Below are 17,226 nucleotides of genomic sequence, written 5' to 3' on the forward strand. Positions count from 1 at the left end.
GGGACAAATGAGGAAGACTATCGAAGACCACCAGAGGACCCCTGAAGACCACCAAAGATCTCGAGTGCGCCTGTGCCAAGGACTTTTACATATATTAATGAGTTCCCAGAATTCAGACTAATATGTTGATTATTTCCAGGAAAAATCATGAATATGTATATCCATTTTGTATATAATCGCAACTGTTGAAAGAATTGGTGTGCACGACAGGTGGAGCGATCCCCTGTGTACCAAGCACTGCAATAAAGAATGCCTGCTTTCTAAAACTCCAAAATTGAGTCTTAGAGCATTTCTGAATGAAAAAAAAATAAACTGGCTTGAACAAGGCAACTCAAGGATACACAAAGCACAGAGACATTTACACATAGGGCTTTGTAAAACCACCTTTTTTTGCAGGTACCTGATAGTTCTGCAGTAAGATGAGGCTGAGGTAGAGCTCACTGAAGGCCAATTTCAGATCTTTGATATTCCTATGCTGGACACGCTCTTCGTGGGACAGGTGGAAGACCGGCTTTCTGCGCCGCTGCAGCGTGGAAGCCCCACTGGCTTCTTTCTGTGCATCCAAAGTTGACTGTAACTCAGTCCGAAGAGTAGTAAACCTGCGCTGAGCTTCTGCAAGCTTTTCTGTTAGCAAGGAAAGGGAAAGTCAGATGAGAGGACAGAAACTTGCCTACTGAGCCCATGAAAAGCACCTTTTGCTCAAATAATATGCCTGTAGGTAAAAAGCACTGCATTGAATAACCTACTGCATGGCCTTCCCCCACTAAGCATTAAATTCAACAACTCTGCATATTTCTCTTTTATGAAGCTCCTTCTCATTAAAGGTTTTAATACACCCCTATGTAAAACATACACATTCTCAAAAAAAAAAAAAAAAAGCCGTCACGTCAGACAGGTCTTAATTAATATAGTCAAAAACAAGGGGGGGCTGTCCCTTCAGCACAGACTAAAGCAGCATTAGACATGAACTCAGACCTCTCGACTTCCACCCCACATCTGATTTCTAGAAGATGCTCATTCTAGGACCGTATGAATACCTGTTACGGATGGAAGAAGCCCAACCTGCGCAGCTGCCGCCTGTACCTAGGGGCTATAAACCAGCACAGGGACACAGGGTCAGGCCTCCCCATACTGGCAGAGCCGTAGCTGGAGGCAGCCAGGCAGATAGGGTCTCATCCAAATACCAAAGCAGTGACCACACGTCTACTCTGTGTGCAAAGGAAAGCTGCTCGCCTTTCTCAAATAAAGCAAATGCACAAAAAGCATTAGGAAAAAAAACCTGTTAAACACTACTATGAAACTTGACAGTTAGTAAGCAAAGCACTTCTCATATCTGTGCACCCACTACTATGTGTTTACTATCTTTTTATATAACAGTAAGAAAATCAAAGAAAAGAAAAAAAAACCCCACACTTCAAATGTGACGCTGAATTTTGGAACTCAGAGAGCAATGCAACCCCTCTGCCAAGCTCCCAGTGACAGACAAACACAGCTTCTGCTTTGATCAGGAGTTACAACACTACTAGCTGCTGTACATGATCCACTGTAATAATTTATCCCTCTTTTCCTCAGTTTAGGCTCACGCAGGTTAGCAGCACTGCCTCATTACTTGCTGATTAAAAGGACAGTCAACCTGAGTTTAAATATCGTTTTGATATGTTTTCAGAACAAGTCTCTCTTCCTCACATCTCAAGTATGAAAAAGGTGTTCTTTTAAACATGCTGCTTTATGTACTTTCAGAAAAGAATCTTTTTGGCTAAATAACAATCTTTTTATGCTAAAACCAGCATAACTGACATCATTATCTTTCTCTTTGTTCTGTACAACTAGTTCCTTCCAGGCTTTTTTCTCCCTCTAGGGCTTCAGTCACAGCTTTGGCACCTCTGTGGATAAGCACAATCGCAGACCCGGCGCTGGCCAGGAAGACACCGAGCAGGTTCAGAGTGCTGGAGCAGACGGCTGGGAGCTGGAGCCATCTCCACCCAACAGGACACACACCACTGCATCAGAAACCACAGAGCCCCAAGGTCCCTCCACGACCCAAAGCTCTGCCTGGCAATCTCCTGGCTGTCAATTTAATTCTCTTCATTAGTATCTTACATAACAACTTCATGGTAATTCTCAATTGCTCCCCCCCCGAAGTAAGACTTACTCTTATGGGAGCAATCCTGACCTTTTCCTCAGTCTTATTCAATTCTGGTTAATTTTAAGACCAAAACTCCTCTGTAAATAATTTTACAGTGCTCTGCATAAGATGTTTTCCAGAAGGAGAATGCCTTTCCAAACAGGAAATGGGGATCAATATAGAAAAATCAAGTACAGAAGAGCCTGAATTGCTCTATAACTTTCTTGATTATAAACTTTATTGAGGTTTTCAAAAGACAGGAAAGGACAATTCCTCTCTGAAAACTTCTACAGCTGCGAGAACTCCACCAAACAGAGGCAATTGTCAGTGAGAATTGTCTGCCCACAGCCTACAACCACATAATACTTAACACACCCAAGGTCAGACTGCAAAAACAATAATCTCTCCCCACTTTGGGAGCTCTCTTGGGAAGAAGTAACAGGTATCTATCTGTTAGAGTAGCTGTTAGAATCAATAACCTTCATATAAATAAAACAAGTTCAGTCTCTATATTCAAAACGTCATATTAAACCATCTGTGATACACTGAGATTTCTTTTGGATCAAATTATTAAGTATGGAAGAGTTTAAATTTACATCTTTCAATTGTAAGCGCTGTTCCATTGTCCCTATGTCCAGAAAAATCTTAAAATCCATCAGCCTAATAAGACATTAAAGACAATGCTTTGAAATAATTATAGAACTGTCACTACAATTTTCCTATCTGTTTGCAAAGCAACATCTCCAAATACAAACATTCTTAATTATGCACTGCTGAAAAGTGTCATGTGCTGTCTTCTATACAGCCCTCTCTATCCATAGGGTAGGACTGCAGTCCTCCGAGGATGAGGCTTTAAAGGCAACTGAGCCAGCCCTATAATGACTTGCTACTCCTGAGAAACAGCAGCCCTGCCACCTTCTTCTCCCTCCTGCCCCCTCTCTTGCACTGATTCCAGTTATTCAGTCCACAAATCATTTCATCTTCTTAAGGTATGATTTTATCATCAAGATTCATTGCCGAAGCAAAATAAGACAAAATGTGTGCTGCTATTCTTAAAACCTCCTAGGGAATTGCCTAGGGAAACAGCAAAGCAGAGTAGAAATTAATTCTCAGTTTGCAACATACTCCAAAATAATTAAAAGGACATTTACCACTATCACTAATTTAGCACTCTGAAAGGTGACTTTTAAAGAAGTATAGCACTCAGAAGAGTTAGCAAAAAGCAGCATACACTTAGATACTGGAAGCACTCCTGTTGTGTTGCAGCATTTTGCATGACCTGATGCCCACCGAGTCCTCAGTTCAAGTGTAATCTCATGGCAAAGACTAAGGAGAAATCTAAAACCAACAAATGCAGACTTCAACAAAATTGCTTGTGATAAAGCAGCAGCTTTGCTCCAAAAATGCTTCTAGATCCTGACTAAAAACCCCTGTCTAAAGAGTTATCACCTCAGCTATGCAATTCCAAGTTGTTTTTTTATTCCATTTTCCAAGTTTAAAGAAAAGTTCACACAAAAGGATCGTGAAAAAAACCAAACAATCATGCCAAGGAGCTAGTAAAATTTCCCCCCAAAGTTCCAGTTTACATGGTCATGGCTGTTATCTAAACCTGTTTCACCAGACAGGAGGTAGTGAAACAGCCATACCTCCTCGCAGCTAGCCAGCTCAGGGCTGGGGGGCATTTTAGGCAGGCTCTTTTAGCACTCCTTCCTTTTCCTACTTGTGCATATTATGTTCAATATTTTTCTTACTAAGTCAAAGCCACGGCTCCCTACAAATAATAAAACCAGCTGCTAAATTAATCACAAAAATGTTACTAGCTAAACAGTAGCCCAAGCAGATCCTGATGATGCTAATTTAAAATATAACAAACCTGCCCTCTAAGAAACACCCAAACACAAACCAAAACCGGCCACAAATAAAACTTTAGCACTTGAACAGGCATTCCTCTACTGGAACCATCTGAAAATTTTACTGCTATTCCTTTTTCTTTCAATTGACTATAGATTTTCTTGAGCATAGTTCAAATAATCACAAACTGTTTATCAAATCAGATTTAGTTAATGGCAGTTTTCCTTCCTACCAAGCTGGGATAACGGTCTGGGGAATTAAGGCTCTGTTTGATGAGACCTGACAACCTGAGCACATAGCGAAAGGCAAAGGCATTTTGCAGCAGGCACTCCAACCCGGAGTGCTCTGGAGGGGAGCTGGGGTCCGGGAACAGCCCATCCTGAGAGGACGGAGTTGTCCATGCTGTGGCAATCCCTGGCAATACTCACTAAGGATCCCTCAGCACATGGAAGGATGATGAGGAAATGAAACAGAGAGCAACAGAAAGCTTAACTTTCTTGAAAATGGACAATATTTATTGTCATAAAGACAAGCATTTAATAAGCCATATAATAAGCCTATAATAAATAGGATGTACCAGGTCATAATCCAAGCCGACGCACGCCTGGAGTTACAATAGGGTCTGATGTGACAAATTTCTGACATCATCGAGAAGAGGAACCACTGATGGAACTTTTCTTGATGTAGCTTAACATTAATAACCCTAATAAAGGGTTTCCATACTCTTAAAGTCACGTCACTCTTCTGTGAATAAAAGACTTATTTTAATCTCATCACAAGAGATTTTCAAATTACATGTATTCTCTCCTATAACTTTTTGAAATGACAGCAAGTTGAAAAAAACCCTACCCTGTATTTATTAATGCCATTTTAAACAATGCTGGAATGGGTGCATATATGTGGGTGCACATGTGCCAGCAGGTGCTCATTAGGGAAAATTATAATCTGTATTGTGCATCTAAATTGACAGAACTTCCTCCACAGAGTCTAGCTCATAGTACACAGGATCTGATACAACTAAAAAAGTAAGACAAGTTTCTGAGCATAAAAGCCTTACCTCAGACCTGGGACAGAAACAGAAGAACTCACAGGGAAACAAAACAGAACAATTGTTCTGAGTTAGGTACATACGAATTACATGTAGAAAAATGCCTATAAAGTATAAAACCAAGCTGGCCTAATAAAACATACCGCTTCTACCTACAAACTGCCCTTTGACCCTGTCCTAACACCCACTCTGGCTACAGCAAAACACCACTGCTCCAGGGAGCCCAGCCGGCCCATAAGAGACTAACTTCGCTAGATGGAAGCTGAACAGAGGCAAGCTGCAGTGCACAGTTATTGCATCTATTATGCTTTCAACTATTCTCATGTTCACAACCCAGATTCTGCTAGCAATAAAATAGCTAGCAATAAAGTCATCCCCTGATGGTTATTAAAATATTTTGCACAATTCAACTTTGTCTTTGTTACCAGATTAAAATCAGAAATAGAAAAGGCTACCATATTGCGCTGCAAAAGCCTGTTTATAGCACCAAGTTAATAAATCAACGTGTTAAGAGAAAATAGCAGAAGTCAAGGCATCATTGTATCCATATTTAAATGCTTTTCTAGTTGAAAACCCATTTTAAACCTTACCAAAAGAGGCTGAAAACCAGCTGAAGTATAATGGTGGGTGGAACTGGAGCACACTATTACTAAGCCTTTTGTAGCAATATTACAGGACGAATTTCCAATTATCCCACTCTGAAGCTTATTTTCAAAACACAGGATGGGAAAGCAAACTTTCTCAGGGAAAACAACAAACAGTAGCACTTTGACATATGACCCCTAGGAATCCCTACTCTTACCACCATTAAGTTTTTACTCAATTTACTAAACAGGATTTTATACACAGCCAATGACAAACTGGTACTGGCTGATCTACTCCAGAAAGTTGCAAGAGTTTAAGAAAGAGTTAAGTGTTTAAAAACTTGTTGGACACATCAAGATGGTCAAGTTACCATACACAGGCAAGTCCATGATAGCCATTCCTGCACAAGCTCAGGAAACACCAGCTAGGGAGCTTAGCACACCCAAAACATGCACAGGAGACTGTGACCATGGATAAGCTGAGAAACTGTGCCCTCTATGTAGGTTACCACTTAAGTTTCAGAGCATCTTCATAAAGTTCAGCAGGATGCTACTGCAAAGCAATGAAACCACCTGCCCTTCATTGTCCCTTCACCTAAATACCATGGTTTAGCTTCACATCTGTGATTAAACCAGAACAGTTTCCCATATAAACCTGCCCTATAATTACCTGATGGTAGACGTGCATGACCACTGTGGTTATTCTGAAAGTTCGGGAGCTTCAGACTCTTTTTGTGTTGTTCTATCTTCCACAAATATACACAAATAAGCACCTTACCTGAATAGAAAATGTTGATTTTGGCAAGTTCTTTCTCACAGGTCTGGAAGAACTTCTCTTCAAACGTGGCAAAACACCTTTTCACTGTGTCCTCATCTGTGTCTATAAAACAAAATAGAAAAAAAAAGTTGTAACAGAAGATCATAGGAACAATTTTCTAAGTGGCTGCCATAGAAATACTTCTTCAGATTAAATTCACCTTCTTTGTCGTGCAGAGAAAGAAGACCAATCAAGTCCAAAGGGCTGCCAGGGAACACATATGTGGCTGTAAAAGGAATTGCACCAAGATAGAGAGGGGAAAAACCCACATAAGCAGAATTGCACCTTGACCAAAATTCCCATCATCTTTTTTGATCCTTCAAGTGCTATTGCAGATCTCACATGCTTCATTTCCACTTCCTTCGCTTCCAGCTTGAGTGACTGCACCTCTAGGGCCATCCTGGATCAAGACTGCTCTTTATACCTACAGAAATCTTTCTTTAAAAGGCATCTCATCTACCATCACAAAGTCACCCACCCTAAAGCTGCACACCAGTGGAAAGGGAAGACCATGCCCCATCCCCACTTGCCCACTCTGCTGCCTCCGGCATCCTGAAGCCACCTCTGCTGTCACGTCAGCGCAGCACAAGGCCACACAGCCACTGCAGGGGTGGTCCTCCTCCTCCCTCCCACATCACTTCTGCAACCATGCGGTAAGCCAGATCAAGGGAAGATCTTCCAACCAAAACAAAAGCAGATTAAGTAGCAGCATAACCACCCTCAACATGCTACCATTGCTCTGTGTCAGGGTTAAATTCTTACAGTTATCCACCCCGAAGCTGTTCTGTTCTCCAATCTTGAGCACTGGCAAGTTCTCCAGTACAAACTTCAGTGAGAGCAAACCTCTTTAATGAAGACTGGGGTTTATGATGGGGGTTTGTTTTTTCTTCCCTGGGTTTACCGTGGCAGAAAGCCAAGTACCATCAGTGCTGTGTGTACATGCTGTGCCCTTTCCATCTTGTCAGCCATTTCCCCCAGAGCTTCTCCAGCACTCCCACTATTTTCAGTGTGCTTTGTGCTGGGGCTGGTATACAGGTTCTCAACCTACCACAGGCTCTGGTCTTGCTCCTGAATAACAAAGCTGGCCATGAAAATTATTCATCCCAGCTTAGCAAACAATTGTACTTAGAAGGAAAGTGCCAAGTTTTTAACTGAAGGCTTCATTTGACCTTCCAGGAGGACTCACTGGCTTCAGCCACCATTCCCTTCCCACCTTCTCATCGCTATAATCCTTCAAATACCAACCTAGCATCACAGCAAATTAAAATCTGCCTCATGAGTATACGAGAAACTGCATGGAAACTACTTCCTTCCTTCCTTCAAAATAGTAACTTTCTCTCATAAGCAAAGTTTAAAGGAAGAGGCCTAAATTATGGCAATCGTGATCAGATCCACACTTCTTCCTCCCTGCTGCTCTGGGACTGTTTTAACTCTTTTGGAAGAACTATGTACAATTCCGTAATTAAAGTCAGAATTTGAAATTAAAGCAGCAATTTGGTCACTTTGTTGTTATTAAAAAAATATAGTGCAGCATCTCCAGAGTGCAGAATTTCAAAGACAGAATGAATTTTCTGATAATAAGAAATTAGTTTAATGAGTAAAAAATTAAAGACACACTATAATTACAAATTTTAGCACTGTCAAAAACCTGTTCCAGATGTTCCTAATGCTGAAATAAAGCAGATTCTTCATACCCCCCCATAGTTACAGTTCCTGAATTTCCATGCAGTCTTACAGACTGAAAAAGGTTAGTGTTATTACAAAAAGGAAAAATTAAAATTTTATTATGGTCTTGATAATGTCAAGAAATAGATTTTGAAATACTTGTTATTAAATTGAGAAGACGAGTGTCTACAGAAAAGTTTCACTCACTAGGAGATAAACACTCTAGACTATCATAACCAAGAAATCTTTTTCTTTTAGCATTAATTTCTAGGTAAAAATGACCTCAAAGCAGTATTAATCAAGAGAATATTTAAATATAAACTTTTAACATTTAGAATGTTCTGATTTTTTATGTTTGTGGCACTGATATTAAACACCATAAATCTACATACACTTTAGTAACGTTTTTAAGGGTTTGTAGAGAAAGAGCAAATAACATAACACAAGACTGCAGGGGCAACATTGGAAGAAGTCTGTCTTCTTTTGGAGCTTCATGATACTTAAAGAATAAAATAGAAAAAAACACAGTCCTGGACAGATGACTGTGCTTACAACTCCACCATCCAAGGGCTTGTAGAAAAGAATTCACAAGGGCTCCAAAGACTGTTCCAAACTCCAAGTTTTGGCTCCTGGGGTCCCTTTATTATCCGACAATTATACTTGCAGATCTACGGCTACTCCCAAGGACAAGGACTCCTTCCCTTGTGCAAACAAACCCTGAAATGACAGGGCTCTGACTCTTCTTTGCTCAAGAAAAGCCACAGCAGCCCCGAGGTGTCATTACACCCCTGCTCGAGGTCACTGGCCCAACACAGACTTTGCAGAACCGAACACGCACGTGCCTCAACCACTCCTGCTCAGATCAGTACCTCAACACAGATCCCTCTTTGGAGGCAGCCTAAAACACCAGAAGGACAGAAAATAGCTCTGCTTTGGGACTAGTAACTTCTAACAGCAGAGTCACAGCAGTTGCAACATCCTATCCCGGGGCCCTACCAGTAAAGCCAATCTGAACTTGCCTTCAAGAGCTCTAATCCTTGACCCAACAGCCACTAGCACAGGTAAACAAAACACAAACAGGCAGGTGAAGCAATAGAAATTACTATGCGATACTTCATTGCAGAGTTTTTATTCACTAGCTGCCTAAAACTTTTCAAATAACAGTAATCAGGCAGTATCAAAACAGAGCTGACTCTTAGGGAAGGACCTGAAGGGCAAATTCTTCAGCCCAAAGTTTACACACCTTTAGCTGAAAAGCTTACCTATAGGTGCTTTCTGACATGGGGTAATGATCTTCTCCTGCCTTTAAAAATAAGTCATGTAGAAATAAAAGCACACAGGCTCACTGCTTTCCTGCTTTGGAAACACCAAACCACTTCTGTCATCACTTGTTTCTAGGTTTCAGTAAGTTCACAAAACAAAAGTAAAACCAAACAAATTTCTAAACTTCAGTCACTGGAACTATCCAAGAATAAAAAAAAAATCTCATCAGGAAGAGGAGTATACTTTTTTGTCCATAAAGTCCAGCATGAATATTTCTATGCAATCAAAATATCACCTTTTATAATAGCAAAAAGCTCAGCAAGCAACGTAGTGTTAAACTAACATAATCAATGCCAAATAAATTAATAAATATCTGGTATTGTACATTACTGACCACTTCAGGAAATGATAAATAAGTGCATTAAACAGTTTGACTGTATCTGAAGTTTAGAAGAGGAAAACGGGCTTTAAAACACAAACCAACCACTACTGGAAGACCTTCCAAAAACCTTGAGATTAGCAATTCAGGTCTCTATTTCAACCTCAAAACATTGCTGACTCAGAAGAAAGCAAGTTCTATATAAACTGTTCAAAATCCTTCTCCAAATGTCAAACACCTTATAAAAGATATTTTGCAGACCATGGTGGATGCCAGCTTTAAAAATCAGGATTCTCTGTGAAGAAAAGGCTTCCCTCCAGTCCCACTCCCACTGCAGTTCAGTCATTTAACTGCAATAAAAGACAAGTGCTGCCAAGGCTATTGCCTTTATTTATTTATTTCCCCCCCCAAGGCTAGGACAGGACAACGTTTTTTGCCATGAGAAAATCATGGTGCCAGAAACCGGCCTTGAATTCAGAAGCTCCATGACAACAGAAGCTGTTTTTAAAAGGCATCCAGCTATTGCTGCCAAGAAGGTCCAGCAGTAACCTTCCTTTTGTTCTTTTTCTATAGCCCTAATACTCCATTTACCCTAAGCTCCATGAAGTTGCCATGAACAAGGTTGCCAGGAAGATAGTCTGATCAATATTGCAGCTTCCCAACCTCATCCTCCTATGCAATTGCCTTCTGTGAATAAAAAAAACCCACAGTGAGCCTGAAAGGCTCTTGCTTTTATTTGCAAAGCCAAGTGGTAAACCAGCAGCAATCTGGCTGTACTCCCATCACCACACTTCCTAGTTTGCAGAGAGTTCAGATGCTGGCACACCTAAAACAGAACCTGAAGTTGAAAAATTAACATGCAAGTTACATTCCTGCGCTGTCCCAAGCACTCATTTTTCAATGCATCTGTCAACTGTTCATTTAATTTCTCATTTTCTGCAGCTGTAGTATATAAACAAATGATCAGCATCCCTGGCAGCTCTGCTTACTCACTTCCATGCAAGAAAACACACGATAAAAGTTTTTTTTGTTAGAGCAGTGCTCTCTAAAAGTAATAAAAAGAAAAAAGTCCTTCAGTCTTTATCATGCTGAATTTTAAGGGACATTTAATTTAAAAAGATTTATTAGCTTTGTTATGACATCACCACAGGTGTAGTTCTCTGAATCACCTTCTGTTTGCCACAAAACAGTTTTATCTGTGTAAGGTTATTTCAACACTTCAGCTAGAGAGGAGACTTATTTATTAGGAGGACTCTGCCACCTATTCAGTTAAAAAAAAAAAAAAAAAAGTCAAACTCAACATTGGCATTAGACACATCAAATCATACTGCAGGTGATCACAAGTTTAAAATCAGCACCACTTTGAATACACCATGCTTTTAACATTTTCCACACCCTGTCCTTGGCCTCTTGCTGACTAAAAGCCCTGTACACAGGGCTCAAATAGGTCTACAGCAACAGAACTGTGGTCTGAAAAATCAGCAAGATTTAGAAGACACAGACCTGTTCCCAGGTCTATGAAGACAGCAACTGCTTACACTTCCAGGCTCAGTGGCACATTAGGGGAAAAAAAGAAAAAAAGGCCACTTTTATTACCACTCTCAAAATTCTAAAAAAGTAGGTCACTATAATGAGAACATGTATCTGCCTCCAAACCCCCCCAACCAGCTTTGTCCATCTATTCAACCATCACCATGTTCTAATACCCTTGACGGTTCTACAGCACCAAGATTGTACAGTTTCCCAACCTTTTACACTGTACAGTGAAAAAAATCTTACAGCTAAAAATCAAACTGCGTAGTTCATAAATGCAAGGACGAAGATTACCTTTACACCTCTAATGCGTCATCCCCATGTTTATTGGGGTATTTTTCCAAAGGAAAGGTTCTTCCGCAAGGCAACTCTCTTCCTCACAACAGAAAGCTACTCTTGGGTTGGCTGCAAATGGGAACACTCACTGAAAGCTTCCAATAAATTAATTACTCACCATGCATTTTCATGTCCAATCTTGTGGTAAATAAAATTCTGTATGAGAAAACTTTTAAATGCTTGAAGTACAGATATAGAAATTTCTTCCTAGGACATGTTCTTGCTATAGGAAGAGGAAGGAAGCCAACTTTGCTTGCAGATAAGAAGCATTTGCATTCATGTTATTCCACCTTAACTTCTGAGCTGCAAACTGTGCATACACATGTAATGGTGTGCATCTCTCTTGGAATTTATTCCATCAACCAAAAAGTGGACCTCAAATTAAAACCCTATAAAATCAGCAAGAAAGAAGCTTCATGCACTAGTTAAAAAAAAAAAAAAAGGCACCGAGAAAATTCATAGCAGGCTATACCTACTTTTCTAAACAATCACAGATGAGCTGGTCAGCTCTCCACTTAAAGGGTGCTTTAGCCCAAATTAGGTTTGGTTATTAAATTATTTCCTTAAATGTAGTAATACAAAATGACCACTCAGGTAGCAAATGAGGTTGGTATTGCCTGCACATGCAGTGTTTATGTGTGGGTAGAGGAGGGAGGAGGCAAGAACTGCTGCAGGTCACCAACACAAGTTCTCTCAGGTTTTGGTTCACCATTTTGTTGTTTTTACCAATTAACCCAGAATGAATGGAATCCATTTCAAAATACCTTTAAAAATTACAATTTTCAGGTTGGTAAAAATTCTGCTTCCTTATTTTTAGATTGTATCACTGAAACCTTACAAGGAAACCAGCCAGATTCTTGTAGATGTTTTATTTAGCTAGAAAGAAAAAGCAACCTCCACAACACGCCTACAACCTAGATATCCAAAGTGCCTACTATAAGTTATTTATATTTGTCACTCTGTAAACATACATTCTAAAGCAATGACCGTGTCCAGGTATGAACTTCGGGTGCAGAAAAAACCAGGCAATGCAGTAGCCAGATGTGAGAAGACAGCTGCTGCCCAGCTGGCTGGCTGTGAGCTTTGTAGCTCCAAGTGTCAGGTTTTGTAGTCTACAGGGTAGCTGCACAGCTGTTCTACAAGTTCACTTCTTTAAACAAGTATCTAGCACTCATAAGAAGTCATTTTGCAAACAAAGAAGGCGGCACTAGTCTCTGTCAGCTATTACAAGGAAGTCACTAAAGCGAGAGCGTGGTGGTGCCCTCACTGGATTCTCCTGGTACAAGCGTGGCTACACGCGCATTACTGTGACAACGGCTCTGCAAAGCCATCTGTGCAATGATGCTTCAAAGTTGACCTTTTTCAAATTCTCTTATTTCAGAGGAAAAAGATTCTAAGCCTTCAGCAGATATGTAAAAAGCATGGCTAGTTTAACGCTGTGTGCCTGGAAGAGGATCTAAATAACTACTTTCCAAGTAGCTGGGGTGGGGCGAAGCAAGAGGGGTACCAAAAACCCACCTAGGTTGGCGGTTGGCACAGCTTTGGAGCAGAGACGGCCCCAAGGCTCTGTAAGCTTACATCCCAGCTGCCCCCAAGTGCTGCTGTTATAATTGACCACTGTTGCCTGAATTTGCAAACTGCCAGTGCTGTCTCGGCTTTGGGATTATACCTCCATTCTGTCCTCTGTCCTTATACGTGACCACGATGCTTCAACACTTTTACAATGCTTCACTTCTGTACCATTAGGAAAAATCAATATTCCCAGTAGAAATTGCAAAACCTAGGCTATGTGGTATCTCAGATTTGAAAGTCAGCTAGGCAAAAACTTGTGACAGAAAAAAAAAAAATAAAGAGAAGCAGCACAAATGCCTAATAATATTTCAAAAGCTACCATAAAAATATTGTTAATACAGTATGACAGACCTGGATGCCAGGGGACATCATACAGTGACAGGACTCAATACCTGCCTTCCCTGGTTAAGAACAACCTTTAAATTCTTACTCTTTTCAAGAAGGAGAGTAAAGATTCACTATGTGTTTTTTGCAAAAGTTTCCCAATAAGCTAGACCAGAAATACTGTCACACACTTAAGGGTCAAGAGAAGATGGTCAACAAGAGCTAAAACCCCAGATGAAGTTTCACAGAATACCAGGGTTGAGTTACTCAGTGCATACTAGAACCTGTCCAGACATAATGGTCATGTATGCTCAGTTTAGACTAGTAAATGGCGATGCAAACGGAGATACTGCAGCTTTGTGGAATTACCACGATCACACCAGGACGATCCCTGGTTACACAACACACCTGCACGTTCCTTGAGCTGCTGATCTGCTGCCTTGAGTTCTGGCTTCCATTTCAACAAGACAAGACAGCAGCAATTATGGTTGCACAAAAAAACATATCACAGCTTACACATTTGAGGTTAAGTAATGCAGAGATACTCCAGCCTCTTAGGGACAAGAGGTCTGAACTAGCCCACACACCTCTGAGAGATGCTATGTGAGACAAGATTTCAGCACTGCCATCCATTCCTTCTGCAAAGAGAGATCTTCCTTAGCCTTTAATGTGAGCAACATTGCACCAAGGTGATAGTTTTTCACCCTCCTCAATGACAGGGCCACCAAACTAAAAAAAATTAGCAGTATCTGCTCATGTTTTTAAGATCCACTGAATGGACCTCAAGTAAATAAGGACAGCTGTGTTTTATACAGGTACAAAACAATCTGAAAACCCTTCCTTCAGCTAATTCACATGGATGGAAATAAGGATAAATTGTCCAACTTGGTCCTTAATCCAAGTAGACAAATGCAAAATAAAAGAAGTTACAAAAGCACACAGCAGCATGGAAAACTAAGACCAGAACTGTTGATTTAACATCAGGTGCTCAGAGTTCAAATTGAAGTTTTTCCTGATATTCACCTACCCCACATTTACCTCCAGCCTGGCGAAACTCAATGAATACAGCAAATCCTCTGCTGATTATCAGTACAAGTGCTAGAGCTCCTCACCTTTTAGTCAAGTGACATTTAAGCAAATATACATGTAGGCTCCAGGAAAGGGAGAGGAAGATCATCCCAGTCATAGAGATTCGAGCCTTTGGGCCAGCCCTCAAAGCAGTGGTGGAAGAAATTACTATGGGGACCGGAAACACAGCAGCAAGGAGCAATGAAAGGAAACTCAAATACTCCGGTGCTGAATATAGTAGAGACCCCTCACTCCAAAACCCACAAATACTCTTTCCCTGCCCCACCTCCTGAATGAAGGTCGTACTTCATGGCACGGCAAGAGAAAGAAGAGGAAACTTTCTAATCTTTGTTAGTGTGCATTCATATTTATCAAGAAAGATGTAAGTTCAATCTTGTGAATATTTTAATCAAGCAAAAAAAGTTTGTCAGGAGATAAAGCTTTGTAATAAAATGACTGTTTATGCTCCTTTTATTGAGCCTCCAAAACACAAGATAGGAATTAAATAAAACTGAGCAATTACAGCCAGTTAAAGGAACGGTGATAAAGTACACTTTTAAAAGTCTTATTATTAGATAATGTTTTTCTTTCCCATGAAAATCGCATGAAGATGGAGTGATGGGGAATTTCAGCTGCAGTTCCAGCTGCCTTTTATGTCCTCTCTCAGACATACAGCTGATGACTCTTCCCTTGCTCTGGTACTGCTGCTCATCCAAGCCCACAGCAAACCAGTTCAGGAAGTTAATCAGTATTTAGAGAACCACTCAGAATGAGAGCTAAAGAGCATTAAAAACCTAATTGATCAATAAACTAGTTTTTTGTGGTTTAGTCCTCTGAAACAGCTCCTTGCAGGTAGGGAGGAGGCAGTGAGAAGGAGTTTACCCCTCTGGCAGCAGCTACCCGTTAGACTGATTTAACTGGAATATCAAATCACCCCCCTTCAACTCGCGTCTATCTTGTGATGAGAAATGACTAAAAGCATTACCCCACAGCTCAGCTGACAAGGAAACGTTGGTAAAGCCAACACAACTCACTTTAGTTGAAATCACATGCCCGTACCCTTGGTATGAACACAGTAAATGTCTCAATTATTAGTTAAACAGATTGAACGTGTTCAAGCTTTAGTCTTTTTCTCAACAGCACCTAACCTCCTGCCAACGCTCCAGCAGCACGTGTGCCTCTAGTCTTCCCTTCTTCTCAAATTCTTTAACAATGCGTTCATGGGGAAAAGCCTTCCCTACCTTGGATGCAAACTGGCTAGTTCAACATACTCCAGTGCAACTGATGTTACAACATTTTTGACTTATCTCAATGCCTTGATCAAAGTACTCTTGGACAGGATGGCCACTCACTGTCCAGTCCACATGTGTCATTATAGGGATGTCTTCTGCTGGGTCCGATGAGCCTTCTCAAGACATCTGTGCTCACAGGTCTTACCTGTACCAAAGATGCTCTGCACATGACTGGCTATGCAACAGGTCCAAGTTTCCATACATTCCCTTGAGGACATTTTCCTCTGTCCACAGCCCCCACAGTGCAGGCAATATTCAGTACGACAACACAAAGTAGAAAAAAATCCTCCCCACCAGAAAAGAACTGAAAAGATGGAAGGAACCAAGGTTCATACATACATGCCACAACAGACTTAACCTGTCACCCACCCATCTGAAGAACAAGATAAAAGCAGGGCAGAATCATCTTGAAATGTAATTTAAGTCTTGTTCTTTCAGTGCTTTCTCCCCCACTTTCTTTCTCCCTCCCTCCACCAAATATCAGTTTCTACAGCGTGTATATTTTATTTTTCTTTTTAAATTGCTGGCAAAAATCAGGTTGTGCATGAGCAAGTCCTACAAGAAAACTGCTAATTTATGCTGAAATAAGAAGCCCAGAAACTATCAACATTTTCACAGTGATAAAGCCATCACTGCAAATGCAGCCTGACAAGCAGATCACCTGTGCTGCACCACAAGCCAGCGCACCCTTACCACTCTCACCCAAATTGAGACTCATATAGCCTAAGCAGTTCTGGTCTTCATCAGAATTTGCAGGTGGTCACCAGCAGGATACACACTCCAAGAGCTTTAGAAAATACCATCTTTCAGCATTAAAACCATACCCTGTTCAGGCTCCTTGTCTATGTGCTCTAAGAGCAAGCCCAGCAGTCCAAGAGCCCACTCCCCGAGAAAGGCTGCCGGCCTATGGGAGTGCTTAAATAAGCTGCAGAAACTGGACCCACATCAATTCTTCTGGATGGATAAGTAACACAGAAGTAGAGGCAGCAAATTAGTTTTTACAACACCTCACTTTGGACTCAAGCACTTCTTTGAGAGCCAGTCCTTGCACCCAGCAATCTCAGCTGCTCTGGTACAACTGTGCAATCAAACAACGATGTGCTGGAAAAGGTTATTCTCAACCCTCCTTGGCTCCCGAATGGAGTCTGTCAGGCAGCTGTGAAAACAGCAGCAGGAGGATGAATGAGGGGCCAAGATAAGGCCTTAAACAAGGAGCAAGGTCACTTTAAGGCAGAACAGGGAGAAAGGTAAGCTCCAACCACAGAGTAGTGTTTAGAGGGCCTCAATATTTCTTCTGAGGAACCGAGCTATTTAAACCCAGAGTTATTTCATCCTGCTACAGGTAATTCAGTATGTACATTGGCAAACC

At 40.9% G+C, this 17,226-nt stretch overlaps 1 protein-coding gene across 1 annotated transcript in view; it reads right to left on the bottom strand.

Moving 5' to 3' along the window:
• The window catches only part of XPR1 (xenotropic and polytropic retrovirus receptor 1), a 116,274-nt gene that overhangs the window by 37,221 nt on the left and 61,827 nt on the right, over positions 1 to 17,226 (bottom strand). The window contains exons 3-4 of the mRNA XM_075038533.1: positions 6,387 to 6,488; positions 401 to 624 (exon numbers count right to left, since the gene is read on the bottom strand). Coding sequence (XP_074894634.1) covers positions 401 to 624; positions 6,387 to 6,488 — 326 coding nt within the window. The remainder of the gene's footprint in view (positions 1 to 400; positions 625 to 6,386; positions 6,489 to 17,226) is intronic.

Source organism: Buteo buteo, chromosome 10 (genome assembly GCF_964188355.1).
Source record: "Buteo buteo chromosome 10, bButBut1.hap1.1, whole genome shotgun sequence".
NCBI lineage: Eukaryota > Metazoa > Chordata > Aves > Accipitriformes > Accipitridae > Buteo > Buteo buteo.